This window comes from Agelaius tricolor, unplaced genomic scaffold (genome assembly GCF_023055355.1).
Source record: "Agelaius tricolor isolate 1412-34295 unplaced genomic scaffold, bAgeTri1.0.p SCAF_78, whole genome shotgun sequence".
Taxonomy (NCBI): Eukaryota; Metazoa; Chordata; class Aves; order Passeriformes; family Icteridae; genus Agelaius; species Agelaius tricolor.
The window spans coordinates 114,489-131,510 of record NW_027269338.1 but is presented as its reverse complement, the minus strand read 5'-3'; the positions used below and the strand labels follow the sequence as shown (position 1 = coordinate 131,510).

The 17,022-nt window shown below is 46.9% G+C and overlaps 1 protein-coding gene across 1 annotated transcript; it reads right to left on the bottom strand.

The window, feature by feature from the left end:
- Window positions 1-144: 144 nt before the first annotated feature.
- Window positions 145-15,380, bottom strand: MAPK15 (mitogen-activated protein kinase 15). The gene is made up of 13 exons (XM_071418153.1): window positions 15,233-15,380; window positions 11,897-11,995; window positions 11,606-11,635; window positions 9,449-9,539; window positions 9,186-9,316; window positions 7,990-8,153; window positions 6,321-6,460; window positions 5,856-5,913; window positions 4,945-5,082; window positions 4,619-4,724; window positions 3,913-4,204; window positions 3,519-3,661; window positions 145-2,104 (listed from the first exon to the last, which is right to left on the bottom strand). The coding sequence occupies exons 1-13, from the start codon at window positions 15,356-15,358 to the stop codon at window positions 1,898-1,900; spliced, it is 1,725 nt and encodes a 574-aa protein (XP_071274254.1). The 5' UTR covers window positions 15,359-15,380; the 3' UTR covers window positions 145-1,897.
- Between the last annotated feature and the right edge of the window lie 1,642 nt (window positions 15,381-17,022).

The window sequence follows — 17,022 nt, the reverse complement described above, 5'->3', positions numbered from 1 at the left end:
ACAAAACTTAGTGATAGTCTCTGTTAAACCCAGGGAATATTTTCAGCAGAAAAAAACATTCAAATTTCAGAAAAAAGAAAACCAGAAAATTCAGTACTTGAGTTTGGGCCAGAAAAAATAAATACAGACAGACACACACAGGTATTAACTGGAAAAAAGTATTTAAAGCTCAGTGTTTTCTCAGGTGCAGTTACACTTTTTCTGTATCTCACAATGAATCAGACACAAGAGGCACCTTTTTGAAGGTTTACATACAAAAAAATAGTTGTAATCAAAGTTTTGGCCTAATCTGTGGTTCTGATCTTCTCCAGCTTTTGTGTTTACCAGTTCCTGAGCCTGCGGGGTCTGGTTTGTTCCCTTGTGCAAAGGGAATTACCTGCTTTAGGGGCTGAGCTCAAAGCTCCTGAGGTGCTGTTGATGGAGAAGGGCTTGGCTTTAGGAGACCTTTTCAGGTGAGTCTCAGTTTAAATAAACATCTGAAGTCCTGCCTTGGCCAAGCAGTGTGGAGTTCATGAGGTGACAGGTCTGGAGCAGCTGAGAGAGCTGGGGGCAATAACAATCATTCATCACAGGTAGAGTAAAACCTCAGGGACACAAGAGCTTCAAGTTAATGAGGAAAATGTATCCAAAATCATCACTGAAGCAGGAATATCAAGTTTCCTGTAGTCCCACTGTAGACTGGCAACACCTTACAATGTCTCAGCAATAGTATCTCATGAAACATTGCTTTCTGAAAGCAAAACCAATAAAAATTACCAATTATTCATTGAAGAAGACAGCCCTACCAATAGGCAGTTTCCCTCTCAACACAGCAAATGCTGCTTGAAAGACAAGGTTCTGCAGTGCAATATAAAGGATTTATTATTAAAATATTACATACTAGAGAAGCTGTTAAATATTATAAAAGAACCCACCTGTATTTCAAATGTTTTTCTACTTGATTTTAACAAAACCAGACCATAATAAATTTTGTTCATCTAGCCTAGAACAGTCATAGAAATGAGTGAAGGGCTGTAAGGTTATCTGTGAAGAGTTAGGTCTTCAGAGAACAGTTACCTGTTCTGCTCAAAAAAATATCCACCATTTAGGCAGACTGCTGAAAAATCCTGGAATGGGTTGAAAAGGACCTTTTAAAGGTCACCCAGTCCTAACCCCTGCCTGCCATGGCAGGGACACCTCCCACTGTCCCAGGCTGCTCCAAGCCCTGTCCAACCTGGCCTTGGACACTTCCAGGGATCCAGGGGCAGCCCCAGCTGCTCTGGGCTCTCTGTGCCAGGGCCTCACACCCTCACAGGGAAGGATTTCTTCCCAACACCCCATCCAGCCCTATCCTCTGGCAGTGGGAGCCATTCCCCTTGTCCTGTCACTCCAGGCCCGTGTCCAGAGTCTCTCTCCAGCTCTCCTGGAGCCCCTTTAGGCACTGGAAGGGGCTCTGAGGTGTTCCTGGAGCCTTCTGTCCTCCAGGCTGGACACTTCCAGTTCTCCCAGCCTATCTCCAGAGCAGAAGGACTCAAGCCTTCAGAGCATTTTCTTGGCCTTGCACTAGGCCTTGTTGAACTTCAGGAGGTTCCCCTGGGCCCTGAATATGTCTAAAAACCACTCAAGTATCAGAACAATGCAGTTTTCTGTGGTTTTTGCAGTAATTCAGACAAGGAGTGTGAAGTGACAGCATTCCCTGTTCTCAGGGTGTGAGAGCAAACATGCTGTGTCCTTGCCTGCTGAGATGGAAGGCAGAGGAGTGGGACTGCCTTTCCCATGAGCTTGTCCAGAGGAGAGGAGGACGTTGTCCTAAGCAGTGAATAAAGCATTTCCTCCTGGTGTGCTCGCCCCTGCTGCTCTTGCCCTGTCAGGGGCTGAGGGATGAGCTGCACTTCACCTGTATGCAACATCCCCACAGTCACTGCTCAGGGTTCTTGGGGGCCTTTGCTATTGGAAGGCTCTGCAGTGCAGATTTACTGATGGTTCCATAGGCCTGGGAGTAGCTGCCCATGGATGCCCTTGGATCACCTGCAGCTCCCACATTTGCAGTGATCTGGAACATCTTTTTACTGGGCTTCGGAAGGGGACGAACATCTTTGCTGGGACACTGAGAATTTCTGGGATTCTGTGTGAGAAAGAAAAGCCAAGAAAAGTTAATAAGCTGGAGTCAGCTTTCTGGAGTGCAAATAAGACACAGGTTTGGCCTTGGTCAGTACTATTCTCTCAGGAAACAAACACAAACTCGGGGCATGTGTAGGCTGATCTCTCTCTTCTGCTCTTGTCACAGAAAATTGGTCAGAATTCCCTAAAGATCCTTCCAAATGCATTGATCATGTCTACACCTGCATGTGCAGCATGCTCTACAATCTCATCCTGGGGAATTAATGGCTTCTCTTTCTCTGAAAACATTTTGGAAGGGATTCCAAATCAGAGGGGCTGAAAGGTGGGCTACAAGTGTGCTACTGGAAATGGTTGAAGCTTTCTGACAACCAGGACTAGTGGAAGCTGTTCCTGACCATGGCAGGGATGGAACCAGATGAGTTTTTAGGTCCTTTCCAACCCAGGCAGTCCGTGATTCAGTGAATCTGTCCTTCCATACTCTTCCTTTGTCACAAGCTTTCTCCATCACCTCTGCAGGTGCCAGCAGTCAGCAGCCAGCTCAGGAAGGAAAAAAGCAGGAGCAAGAGGTCATTCAAGAAGCCAGTGAGGGGGAGGACTTTCCCAAGGAAGCATGGCCAAAATCAGGGAAGAGGGAGGAGCAGAGAGGACAGGACTGACATCCTCACAGCTCAGCAAGAGCAACTCCTTAGATCCACAGAATCATGAAATCAGAGAATTGCTAGGGTTGGAAAAGCCCTCTGGGCCCACTGAGTCCAGCTGCTCCCCCAGCACTGCCAAGGCCACCACTGACCCCTGTCCCCAAGTGCCATTAAATCTGTTAAACCCTCCCAGGGATGGGGACTCCACCACTGCCCTGAGGAATCTGTGCCAGGGCTGCACAGCCCTTTGCAGGTGGTTTTTTTCCAGTATCCAACTAAACCTGTCCTGGAACCACTTGAGGCCGTTTCCTCTCATCCCATCACTGTTTCCTGAGCAGACCCTGACCCCACCTGGCTGCACCCTCCTGTCAGGGAGCTGCAGAGAGTGAGAAGGTCCTTCCTGTGCCTCCTTCTCTCCACAGCTGCTGCTGCAGCTCCAGCAGCTCTGTTCCCCCCAGCTCTGTTCCCTTCTCTGGACACACTCCAGCCCTTCAGTGGGGCCCCTCCTTTCTTGTTGTGAAGAGCCCAAAGTTGCCCCCAGGGCTGGAGGTCCCTCAGCAGTGCCCAGCAAGGGCATGGTCACTGCCCTGGGTGTCTGGCCACACCGTGGCTGCCACAAGCCAGGTGCCACTGGCCTCTTGCCCACCTTGGCACACCTGGGCTCATGTTCAGCTGCTGTCATCAGCACCAACAGGTGACCTTTTCCAGCTTTCCAGCCACTCTGGGGGGTTGCTGTGACCCAGGCTACCACAGGTAAGGGCTGGAAGTTAAGCTACTCACATTGTAAAGGTTCTGCACACTTGTAGGAGAGAGCCGAGTGTTTGGCCATGTGATTTGTCTCCCTAGTTTCTCATTGTTGGAGATTCTGGACTGTTGAGGTGGTGCAGAACAGTTCCTGATCCCAGCACCAGGATTTGCATTTCCTGCAGAAGGAAAAACATGAGAGAAAGTAGGAAAATCAGAAGAACACAGAACACATTGACTGAGGCAGGGACAGTCCCGTAGTCAACACTCATTCACCAGTGCTTTGTTCTCATGTCATTTCCCTCCCACACTCCCAGCCCCTCATTTTACCATGCAAATTCCCTTCATTTATTTTACAGCACTCAGGCTCCCTTCCCCACAGCAACACCCCAAGGTGGGTCACACCCCGGTGCAGGAGGGTGGTACCCACTCTGCACAGTGGTGTGTGTGATGGGGTTGTACATCATCACACTCATCTGTGATCTCTGCCCCAAATCCTTGCTCTGGCTGGCCCCTGCTGGCTGGGCCCCAGCTGTGGCTCCGGGGTGCACATGTGGAGGGTTTAGCAGAGGGGGTGCTGGCTCTTGCTGCCCTTTCCTGGTGGGTGCAGCCTCTGAGCTGACACCTGGCAGAGCTGTGCTGCACTCAGACTGGCTCAGCTGAATGTTTTCTCTCTGCCCTGGCTCCTTTGGAAGGCTCTTTGACTTCTTTTCAAGGATCATCTGCAGAACAGAAAAGATAGTTGGACTTAACACAGCAATACAGCAGAAGAATAAAACATCAAAATAAAGAAGAATACTTATGAATATCTGCAATTTATTTTACAGGCTAAGTAACAAGTATAATTTCAGAACTAGATGATCTTTAAAGTACCTTTCAACCCAAACCATTCTGTGAATCTTTCTCAAACATCATGCTTCAGAGATTTTTATTTGCCCTGTGGGAATTTTACATGTAAAAGTCTCTCAAAGATTAGGACAGTATGGAACTGATCAAACACCCAGGTGTAACTGTGCCACCAGGTACAGAAAACCCAGGGGAACACAGAGACAAGACAATGACAGAATTTGTTAAGTGTGTGCAGGAATGGCAGGCTACCTGGAGGGTTAGGATTTGGGAAAGCAGCATGAAAGTACCTCATATAATTTATTTCTATATTCTGCCACAGACAGCTGGACATCGTCACCCAAAGGAAGGATCACATCAAAATCCAAAGAGGGCTCCCTGGCAGGACAATGGAATCTGAGGGAATGAGAACACATCATGTAATTCACTGACTGGAAACAGAGTATTAAAATTTAAACAGGATTGTTAAACAATCTCATGTAAACAGGGTTGGAGAAAATAAAGAATTAGCTTTGCCATTTTTTCTGTAATGCATTTAAAGAAAATTTGTGCCAAGAGCAGGTTTGTAATGTCTCAGAAGACACCAGGGGAAGCTGCACACTGGTGTCACTCTCACCTGCTCACATAAGGATGCTGCAGAGCCTCCTCTGCCGTCAGCCGCTTGTCAGGGTTAAAGACCAGAAGTTTCTTCAGCAGATCCAAGGCAGGCAGTGGAGTGGAGGATGGGAAAATCTCCTCAAATGCTACTCGCTGCCTAGAAGTCAGAAGAAAATGATACAAGCTCCCAGTGTCTAATTTCCAGAGAAGGCAGGAATGACAGCTCCAGGATCACACCAAGGTGACACCAGGCACAAGTTCACTCACCACGTGTGCCATAATCACTGAATCCTAAAATGGTTTGGCCAGGAAGGAACCTTAAAGCTCATCACTTCCCAGCCCCATGATCCTGCAAATCTAGAAGTGAGATTATAGAAACATACTTCTCTGTAATTTACAGAGAAGATAAAATTTAAAAATCTGGTTTTGGATTTTGAAATCCTAAATACAATTGTGAACATAATGAAGAAGAAAGTATCTTGAAAAAAATCCGTTTTAAGCACCAAATCTTACTCATATTTAAAATAATTTTTATTTAAGGAGACAACTTAGAGCCCCTTCCAGTCTGTAAGAGGCTCAAAGGCAGCTGGAGAGGGACTTTCAACAAGGGTGTGGAGTGACAGCACAAGTGGGAAGGGCTTCCCAGTGCCAGAGGGCAGGGTTAGATGGGGTATTGGGAAGGAATTATTGCTTGTGAGGGTACTGAGGGACTGGAATGGTTTCCTGGAGAAGCTGTGGCTGCCCCATCCCTGGAAGCCCAGGTTGGAAGGGGCTCAGAGCAGCCTGGTCTAGTGAAAGGTGTCCCTGTCCATGTCAGGGGGTGGAATGAGGTGAGACTTGAGGTCCCTTCCCACCCAAACTGCTCTGTGGTTCCGTGACTCCAGGGTCCTACATTAGATGATCTGAGACCCACAAACACCTCAGGCTTACCTGGAACTCATGTGCTTAATAACTGAGGCCTTGTACTCTGACTGCAGAGCCAAAATATCTGCAAGAATTAAAACATACTGTTACTGCCAAGATGAGGATTAGCAGAGCTGCATAGTTTATGAAGGAAAGCCAATATTTGATATTAACATAGGAAATTATCCACACAGAACTCAGTCGGAGATCTATGGAAGGGGATGGAATACTTACTTACGAATTTTCTAAACTGATTTTTGAATTCCTGTTTATTAATCATACACTTCATAAACTTCCATTCTCACAGCAAGAGATGCAGAGCACCATATCTGAATTTCTGAGTTTTCTCTAACACTGACATTCAAGATGAGGATTTTAATTCCTTTGGAAAGGTGCCAGAATGAATGAGGTACCTCCTTCCCTGACCCAGCCAGGCTGCTTTCTTCCACTGAGCCCCTTCTCTAGATCCCTTTCCCCACAGCAGGGTCCTACCTTCTGGGGATGGAGCAGGGATGACCCTCAGGATCTGCTCTATCTGGTTCATTGTTGATGTTCCAGGAAAAAGAGGCTTTCCAAGCAGCATCTCTCCAAGAATACAGCCAATGCTCCACATGTCCACACCCTTAGTGTAACTACCAACAGGAACAGAACAGAGGTAGGATTAAATCAAGCAAATATTTTCCTCTACCTGGTATTCACATCACCTGAATTGATTTATTTGCTAGAAAGCGTGCTTGGTGACTTCTCAAATATAAATGCTCACAGGATTGAACTATAAATTGAATAACATTTGGGAATCATGACACTGGCAAGCATGAAACAGAAAGGAGATTTATCCTACTCAAAGTCTAGTCTAAGAAACCATAAAAGGAAGTACATTACAGGGAAATGCTAGAACAAGGTAATATATTAAAGGTAATGCCAGAACAAGGTATTACACCCTTTTCATATGACCAAGAATGAAGATGCACATTGTTCTTTGGTCATAATGCACGTATAATGTAGTTACAATTACTTAAGAATTACATTTTTAAGCAAAGTAAATGCCAAACAGTGGGTATAGGACAGTTTGCAAAATACCCACATTTAAAATATGGGCTAATACCCTGCATCTATTTATTGACTTTTCTAGTTTTTCATATTTAATTTTTAAAGGACTAAGCCCAACAAGCAAGCAGCTGGTTTAAAATATGATTAGGGAATATTTCATGAAAGTCTATCAAAAAACACTGCTTCAATTTGGAAAAGAGGATTCACATTCTCAAGCAGATGTTGGAAAGTTGTGGGTTTAAGGGAGAAGACTTAGATCTGGAGGGAGAAAGGGTGACAAGCAGATGAGCTGCTCGTGTATGTCCACTGACACTCTAAGAACACAGTGTGAAAAGTGCATATTACATGGCTCTACACAGATATTTACCATATGTATTTTGGTGTATTGATTAGTAGTGCTGTATTAACATTTTAATAATAAATGTAGTCTTGTAATTAAAAGGTTATTTTTGCAGTTAAAATAGAAACGATGTTAGTGGGATTTTTTAAGAAAGGAATGAGGCACTCGCACCAAATAGCAGCCACAGGACACCTAAATCTTTCAAAGAAAAAGAATTTATTGCCCTCTTATCAGAAGAAACTAACTTCTTCCTGCCTCAAAGGCACTGTTAAGATTAGAAGGAAGAAGCTGGCACTGACCAGACAGAATTCTGTGTTTGAATGGAATTTATGCATTATGTATGAAGTGTATGAATATGCAACGGGCTATTGTTTTTAAGGGTTAATCCTCTGTTAACGTGGGTCCTTTTTCGGGCTCGTGCAGCCCAGAAAGAGGTACCAGGATGTCCGTAACTCTTTGTCTCTATTGTCTCATATTGTCCTAATCCAAATTGTCCAAATTATTATTACTCTAATTATATTACTATTTTTATAACCATTTTATTACTATTAAACTTTTAAAATTTTAAAAACAAGTGATTGGCGTTCTTCACAACAGGAAGGACATGTCCATGTTAAGAGGTTTTTGTGTTGCAGAAGTTGTACTGTACACTGAGAGAACAGACTGCTGACGTGACACGGCATCTGGGGACACTGACAACGGCAAGACTGAAGGCTTTTAGACAAAGAGACGTGCGAGCGGTGCAGGGCCAGGCTGCCCTCGGTGACTCACCGGCGGGAGGCCAGCAGGATCTCGGGCGCTCGGTACCAGCGCGTGGCCACGTACTCGGTGAGCGCGGGGCCGGGCCGGGGCTCCCCCCGCTGGCACAGCGAGCGCGCCAGCCCGAAGTCACAGAGCTTCACCCGGCACTGGGCATCCAGCAGCACGTTGGAGGGCTGCAGGGGACACAGCACAACCCATCAGCCTTGTACTCTCTCAAGAGCAATTATCAAGTTCTTTTACTGGTCTCATACTTGAACATTTCTTCATACTTCCCCTATGGACACAGGCTGGGACAGCTGGGGCTATGGGGAGAAAAGGCTCCAGGGGAGACCTTAGAGCCCCTTCAAGTGCCTCAAGGGGTGCCAAGAGAGCTCGAGAGGGACTTTGAAAACAGCCTGGACAGCACAGAGGGGAATGGCTCCCCACTGGCAGAGGGCAGGGTTAGATGGGATATTGGGAACTGGCACACGGCAGGGTTAGATGGGATATTGGGAACTGGCACACGGCAGGGTTAGATGGGATATTGGGAACTGGCACAGGACAGGGTTAGATGGGATATTGGGAACTGGCACAGGACAGGGTTAGATGGGATATTGGGAACTGGCACAGGGCACAGTAAGATGGGATATTGGGAACTGGCACAGGACAGGGTTAGATGGGATATTGGGAACTGGCACAGGACAGGGTTAGATGGGATATTGGGAACTGGCACAGGACAGGGTTAGATGGGATATTGGGAACTGGCACAGGGCACAGTAAGATGGGATATTGGGAACTGGCACAGGACAGGGTTAGATGGGATATTGGGAACTGGCACAGGACAGAGTAAGATGGGATATTGGGAACTGGCACAGGACAGGGTTAGACGGGATATTGGGAACTGGCACAGGGCAGAGTAAGATGGGATATTGGGAACTGGCACAGGGCAGGGTTAGATGGGATATTGGGAAGGAATTCTGCCCTGTAAGAGCAGTGAGGCCCAGGCACAGGTTGTCCAGGGAAGCTGTGGCTGCCCCATCCCTGGCACTGTCCAAAGCTGGACAGGGCTTGGAGCAACCTGGGATAGTGGAAGGTGGCCCTGTCAATGGCAGGGGGTGGGAACGGATGGGCTTTGAAGGTCCTTCCCATCCCAAATCAATCTATGATTTTATTTAGTGCTCATCAGAAAACTGGAGTGAAGAATACAGACCATGACTGAAATGTACCTTCTGATCCCTGTGAATAACATTCCCTGAGTGGATGAATTTAGTTGCCTTCAGGAGTTGGTAGAGAATGTAACACTTGTGGATGTCTTTCAGCAAATCCCCCTTCTTAATCACAGCATGTAAATCAGTCTCTGTAATACACCAGTAATATATTGACATCAGTAAATATCAATAGTATCATGAGCATTCACTATCAAAGTGATAACAAAGATAACTCCTAAGAGAGGCTGGGTCTGTCTGGCTGCTGCAGTGCTGAGTCTCACCCATGGACTCGAAGATGAGGTAGATGTCCTTGTCATTCTCTGCTGGGATAACATCGAGCAGCTTGATGATATTTGGATGTTCTCCAAATTCCTGCACAGGGAAGAGACTCAGCTGTCAAAATCATACGTTTTATTGTGAATTAGAATTATTGTGGCATGAAAATAGATCATAGCTGTCATCAACATTGATAGTTAAAACCCCAACCAATCAGAACATGTCGATCTGAGGGCTGGCTCAGACACTCACAGGCTGCACTGAGGAACTGACTGCTTGGAGATCAGACAGAGATACCTGAACACAGGTACCACAGGTACCACACTGCAGGTGGAGGCCATCCTCACATTTCTGCAGACTGACATTGACATTTCCCATGACTGACATTTGACAGACTGACATTTCCCATGACTGACATCATGGGATCCTTAAGTTCATCCCCAGCTTTAACAGTTTTTATCTCCCACTTCTGTGCAGCCAGGGACACTGTAAACACTTCATAAGACTGTGACATTTTATAATGTGTAACATCCAGGAAAGCTCCCAAAGTGAAATCTCTCACAAGGCAGTGAGACACAGCCAGCCCATCACACACTTTGTTTTCATTCTGAGCATAGCCACAATACCCATCCAAATGATCTAAAGAAGGTTTTTACCCAAAAGGGGGTATTGTTCTAGAGTTGCAGCTAAATCTGGACAGTGTTACTTGAGTGCTATTTCAGAAGGAAAATTCCACTGTCTCACACTGCCTTGCCCTGGAACTGATAACAGAAAGTCATGACAAAACTTCAGTCTGTACTAAAAAACCACATTACCTTGAAAAAAAACCTTGTCAGGGCCAGTTCTATTAATCTTTGCTTAAAGAATAATAATGCTACTAATATACCTACCAAAATGACATTCTAAAATTGGCCTAAAATACACCCGTAAACCACAACTGAACAGCAAACACAAAACCTGCAAGCAATGACCAGAGCATCAGAGAATCATTCACACCCCAGACTCTACAGCAACTTCTCAATTAGAATAATTGACATACACAACATAAAACAATAACCTAGTCCATCAAATGACCTCGTGATCAACATCAAGATTGAACAAAACAATTATTGTGCACAGACAAACAAATTAAGACAAACATGAAGTTATGAATAACAGAGTATTTTTCACATCTTTTCCTTTCTGAGCCCTCAGTCTTGAACCTCAAGATACCTTTAAAATAGTAGGGGAAACTAAAATTCTTAAAGTCTATTGAGCACCAGAAGTTATGGAAGTATGGGCTGAGCAGCACATTAACTTCCCTCTCCCTGCCCTCCTCTGCCAAGTGACTCCTTTCCTTCAGAAGAAATGTCCTTTTTTCCCCTGCTCCTACTCCATCCATCCATTCCAGGAGTGCTGCACCTTCAGAGATGATCAAACTTCTAAGGTAGTTCATTTCTAAGGAACTGTTTATATTTTTAGCTTTAAAGTTTTCAGCTTCTATTTCAGGCTTCAAGAATGACTAAAAAGTTAAAACAAAAATATCTTTCCTACTTAAATTTGGCAGTCTTAGGAAATACCTCTTCTATGAGCCCTGCCTCACTTGCATCCTTAGAAAATCACAATTTATAACAAAATTATTCCAAAATATTGATCTTTCCACATGGTAAGGCTAAGGAGGAGTGGACAGATAACTGGAATGCCACTGATAAAATCAATTATATCAAAACAAGAGTAGTCTTAAGTTATTCCCTGCAGAACTTCCCTTTTTCTTTTGGTTAGGTTATTTTAAGTGATTAAATTGCTTACAGCATAATGAAGAAAAACAATTTTGGAGTGTAAATCCCTCTCCCATCCCAGCCATCCTCCAATCACAGCAGCTAAAATGTCAGAGATAATAGTTTCTATCCACAAAGCAGCAATAAGTGACAGAAGGTGCCGATGTGCTGTGCAGCAGACACATTGCTAAAAATGGGGAAAGAGTAAAAACAAGCCCAAATGGACAGTGTTTTATTCAGGTGGGTTCACCCTGAAAGGCTCTTTGCCAAGACGGTGTAGAAAAGAAATTAAAGACTTATCAACACTAATCAATGACTGCTGCATTTTGGAAAACAGTGGGAAGAAAATACTTAGACATCATAGATAACAAAAAAATCAGAGAGGAGGGGGAACATGGACATTACCTGCAGGAACATAATCTCTCGAAATGTTCTCTAGAAATAAAGAAAAAACAGTTTATCATCACCTCAAGAGAACAGCAGAACAGAGATGCAGTTCAATGACAGGGTTAAATCTACTCCTCTTTTATACATGCCATGATACACAAAGCTTGATATTTATTACTTGTTTTATCCCAATACAGCTGCAGACTGTATTGTTATGTGCATAATTATCATCTTCCAGAGACAAAAGTCCTGAAAATACCTATGGAATCCCACCACGTCTCAGAACACACCAGGACAGTAATTTCTCACCTGAGCATCTGTTCTGTTCCTGAAAGCATCAAAAATCTTTTTAACAGCAACTGTTTCTCCTGTCTGGCGGTCGGTGGCTCTCCAGACGATGCCGTAGGCCTGCGGAGAAGCAGCACAGGTGAGCCCAGGGCTGGCACCTGCACCCAGCCCGGGCCTGCAGCGGCACCAGGACGGGCTCAGGGATGGACTGGAGCAGGGCTGGCGGGAGCCACGTGGAGGACAGAGATCAGGCCAAGGAGACAGACTCAGGAGACACTGAGAGGGTTGGTGTAAGAGCCGAAATGAGGGAAATGGGACTCCAGGCAGCTCTCCGAAATGCAGTTTATTGTATCCAAATGCAGTTTATTGTATCCAAAATGCAGTTTATTCCATCCAAGAGGTTACAGCAGTCCAGGGTCGTGGGTGACAGAGCTGTGCCTACAGATGTCAGCTCCAGCTGCAGGCAGGCCTGGAGACCCTTTGGTTTAGGTTACATTGCATTCTATACTTTTCTCTTGGTTACAATGCATTCTATGCTTTTCTTTGCTGAGCATCTTAATACAGTAGAACCAATCTATACCTTAACTATTATCTATAGCCTATCATAACTACCATGATTACCATATTCATGTTACTATTCTCCAATCACTAGAAGTTGGTACATTACAGTTTAAGCTAGAAGCTGTTTTTCAGTTTTCTTGCAGTGGAAAATTCTGAGACCTTTTTTCTACTTGCAACATTTGCTGATTTGTTTGCCTGTGCTCTCTTTCTGCTTGGTAAAAACATCTTCTTGTTTGAGGTTGGTTTATCCTTTGCTCTAAGGCATAAAACCCCTTCTAACTAACACACCCTCTGCCTCCTTGGTTAGCTAATAAGATGGCTCAGCAATTCTTTTCTTCTATTCAAAAATTGCTTCCATCTCTATTCCTTCATCAGACTCAACATTTAAAAATCTTTCTGCAAAGCATCCATATCAGTGAGGCTTCCTTGTCAAACTTTCATCCTTCCCAACAGGTTGGGGTTGTGCAGCCTGGAGAAGAGAAGGCTGCAGGGAGACTTTAGAGCTCCTTCCAGCGACTGAAAGGGCTCCAAGAGAGCTCAGGAGGAACGATGGACAAGGGCCTGGAGGGACAACACAACTTGGAAGGGCTTCCCACAGCCAGAGGGCAGGGTTTAGATGGGATTTGGGAAAAAATCCTTCCCTGTGAGGGTGGTGAGGCCCTGGCACCAGCTGCCCCAAGAAGCTGCACATGGGATGGGACAATGGGATGGGATGGGATAATGGGATGGGATGGGATAATGGGATGGGATAATGGGATGGGATGGGAGAATGGGATGGGAGAATGGGATGGGATGGATGGGATAATGGGATGGGATGGGATAATGGGATGGGAGAATGTGATGGGAGAATGGGATGGGAGAATGGGATGGGATGGATGGGATAATGGGATGGGATGGGAGAATGGGATGGGAGAATGGGATGGGATAATGGGATGGGAGAATGGGACGGGACGGGATGGGATGGATAGGCCCAGGCCAGTGGTGCATAGGTCAATAGGGCCAGGATCTGGGTCTTGGGTCACAACCCCATAAAACATGCCAAGCTTGGGAGCTGCGCAGAAGGAGTGTGTGTTTTCCACTTCCCAGAGTGGCTAGGAAGCTGGAAAGGACCTGGTGGTGCTGGTGACAGGGGCTGAACATGAGCCCAGGTGTGTCCAGGTGGCAAGAGGCCAATGGCACCTGGCTCATTCCAGCCATGGTGTGGCTGGCAGGTCGAGAGAGATCATTCCCCACATTTGACTTTGGTGAGATTCCCAGCTGGAGCACTGCATCCAGCCTGGAGCTGCTCAGTACAAGAAGGACACAGAGGAGTTTGAGCAGCTGCAGAGAAGGGCCATGGAGATGCTCTGCTCTGCAGCCAGGCTGGGACACCTGGGGTGCTCAGTGCAGGGACAATTTACTGTGCTCTTTCAGAACTGAAAGGGGGGTGGTAAGAAGGACAGAGAGAGACTTTTTACCAAGTCTGAAGTGACAGCATCCCAGAATTGCTGAGGTTGGAAAAGCCCTCCAAAACCACAGGGTCCAACCACTAACTCACCACTGTCAGGTCCAACACTAAACCTTTTTTTTCAATTAAAACCTGTGTTGTCTGTTAAGGGAACAGGAACTTCTACTTGAGTTTTCCCTATTCTAAATGACTGTGATCCTTGCAAATGATGATTACTCAGTCTCACTTGTGGTACAGATCCCTTTTTTTTCATTTTAGGCCATAGATGTGTATGTGTATTTTTTTCATTTTAGGCCATACAGCCTAGGTGTAGAGCTGCTTTACCTTTACACAAAGGGATCACATCCTGCTCAGAAATGCCCATTTACTGTTTAAATACTTGTACAAAGCAAAAGAGCAGCAATGTATGATCCTAGTGATTAAAAACTCATGTAAGGACATCCAGAAGGCTTCTCAGTAACATGTGTGGTCCTTCCCCCCCACCAGGCAGTACAAACAGTTGTACAAAGTACCTCAGGTAAGGGGTACAGAACTATCCTGCTGGCAACTGCAGAACAGCCTCGAGTCGTGCCAGGGGAGGTTTAGGTTGGATACTGAAAAAAACTTTTCTGCAAAGGGCTGTGCAGCCCTGGCACAGACTGCCTCAGGGCAGAGGGGGGGTCCTCATCCCTGGGGAATTTAACAAATTTAATGGCACTGGGGGACAGGGGTCAGTGGTGGCCTTGGCACCGCTGGGGGAGCAGCTGGACTCCACAGGCTCAGAGGGCTTTTCCACCTCAGTGACTCCTTGACTCTGTGAACATAATGAGGGAAATACTTAAATACTCGTATCAATTCAAGTAAATGATAGCAAAGACCTGCCAGAATAGTAAAGCAGATAACTCGGGAGGGTTTAGAGACTGTCTGAGGAGACGTATCTTAGAAATTGCCATTGGCTTAAGTTTAAAAATACATTTTATGGAGAAGATATGACTTGATGCAGCATGATCTGAAGTGATGAGGTTACAAGTAAACGTAGAAGGATTTGGCAGGCATAGAGAGAATGTACTTTGAGACTCAGATCTATTTCACTATTTACTTTTTACAGTCCCCCGTAGTTCCCCTGGGTCACCTGGAGCTTCCACAGAGCCCTGAGCGACAGACAGAGCTCCCACGGGCGCCTGAACTCCCAAACATCCCCTCAGCTCCCTCGGGCCGCCTGGAGCCCTCACGGTGCCCTGAATTCCACACGGGCCCCCTGAGCTCTCACGGGCCCTCCGAGCTCCCGCGACCACCCCAGCTCTCCCCGGCCACCCCGGCTCTCTCAGGCCACACCGGCTCCCCCAGGCCAGCCCCCGCCAGGCACTCACCCCCTTGCCCAGGCGCCTTTTAATCTCGTATTTGCGGCACACGAGCGGCTCCACCTCGGGCGGGCTCATGGCGGCGCCTCCCTGTTGGCTCCCGCTGCTATGGCAACGGCCCCGCTCACCGCGCATGCGCACTGCACACGCCGGGGCCCGCCAGGGGGCGCCGTGAGACCGGGCTCTGAGGGAGGAGAAGGCGCGGGGGCCGCCAGGGGGCGCCGTGAGACCGGGCTCTGAGGGAGGAGAAGGCGCGGGGGCCGCCAGGGAGCGCCGTGAGACTGGGCCCTAAGGGAGGAGAAGGAGCGGGGAGAGGGGAGGGGAAGGAGAGGGGAGCGGGGAGGGGAAGGGAGGGGAGGGGAGGAGGGGAGGGGAGGGGAGGGGAGAGGGGAGGGGAGGGGAGAGGGGAGGGGAGGGGAGGGGAGGGGAGGGGAGAGGAGAGGAGAGGAGAGGAGAGGAGAGGAGAGGAGAGGAGAGGAGAGGAGAGGAGGAATAAGGAAGGAGCGGGGAGAGGGGAGTAGATGGAAGGAGATGGGAGGTGATGAGAGGAGAGGAGAAGGAGAGCAGAGCCCCTTGCAGGGCTCCAGGTGAGCCAGAGAGCAGCTTGGGGCCCGGGCCTGGAGGGACAGCACAAGGGCAATGGCCTCCCAGTGCCAGAGGTCAGGAATGGATGGGACATTGGGCAGGAATTGTTCCCTGGGAGGGTGTGAGGCCCTGGCACAGGGTGCCCAGAGCAGCTGTGGCTGCCCCTGGATCCCTGGCAGTGCCCAAGGCCAGGCTGGATGGGACATTGGGAATTAGGAATTGTTCCCTGTGAGGATGGGCAGGCCTGGCACAGGGTGCCCAGAGCAGCTGTGGCTGTCCCTGGATCTGTGCCCATGGCCAGGCTGGATGGGATATTTGGGAATTAGGAATTGTTCCCTGTGAGGGTGGGCAGGCCTGGCACAGGGTGCCCAGAGCAGCTCTGGCTGCCCCTGGATCCCTGGCAGTGCCCCAGGCCAGCCTGGATGGGGCTGGGGGCAGCCTGGGACAGTGGGATTTGTCCCTCCCATGGCAGGTTAATGGGACTGGATGAGTTTTAAGGTCCGTTCCAAGGTAAACCATTCTGAGATTAAATTATACTTCTTTGTTTGGTTTTTTTCCCTCCAATTTTGATCCTTCCTCCCTACCCCGACCCTATTCCAACTTTTCTGATGAAGCTAAAGTTTATTTAATGACACTTTTCAGTGAGAGTTAACACTTTTGTCATGCTCTCTAGAGCTTCGCTTTTTTCCTTGTGTTTTATAGCAGATTGAGAAGATTTCTGATCTGTGTGTGAATTAGATGGCTGAAATCAAAATTGCCAAGCTGAATGCACTCACTAGATACTATGTTGTTACTTTTTTTTTAATGACGATATTATGAACGTAGATTTAGTGCAATGGATTTGTATGACTGTAAATGTTTCTTTGAGATACAAATTCAGATTTGTTAGTGAACTGGCATCTTCGGTCATGCAGGGATTCGGATTGCTGGTGTATGTTTCCATCACTGACATCATTCATTTTGTGTGCAGGTTTCTTTTATATAATAATGAATTCTGACTCTTACAAAGAGGCTTATTCCTCTCAGCCCATGATTTTAAAGCAATTTCATTCAGTTTAGTTTTAAATGTTATTTAGGATTCCAGAAGGGACTCACTAATTCTTTTAGGCTGTATTGTTTCTGTCTACTGGGATGCATTTATCTGCTTTATCCTGCTCATAGAGACATAAAGCTGTGTGTGTGCACTTAGCAGCAGACTCCAAAGCTCAGGTCTG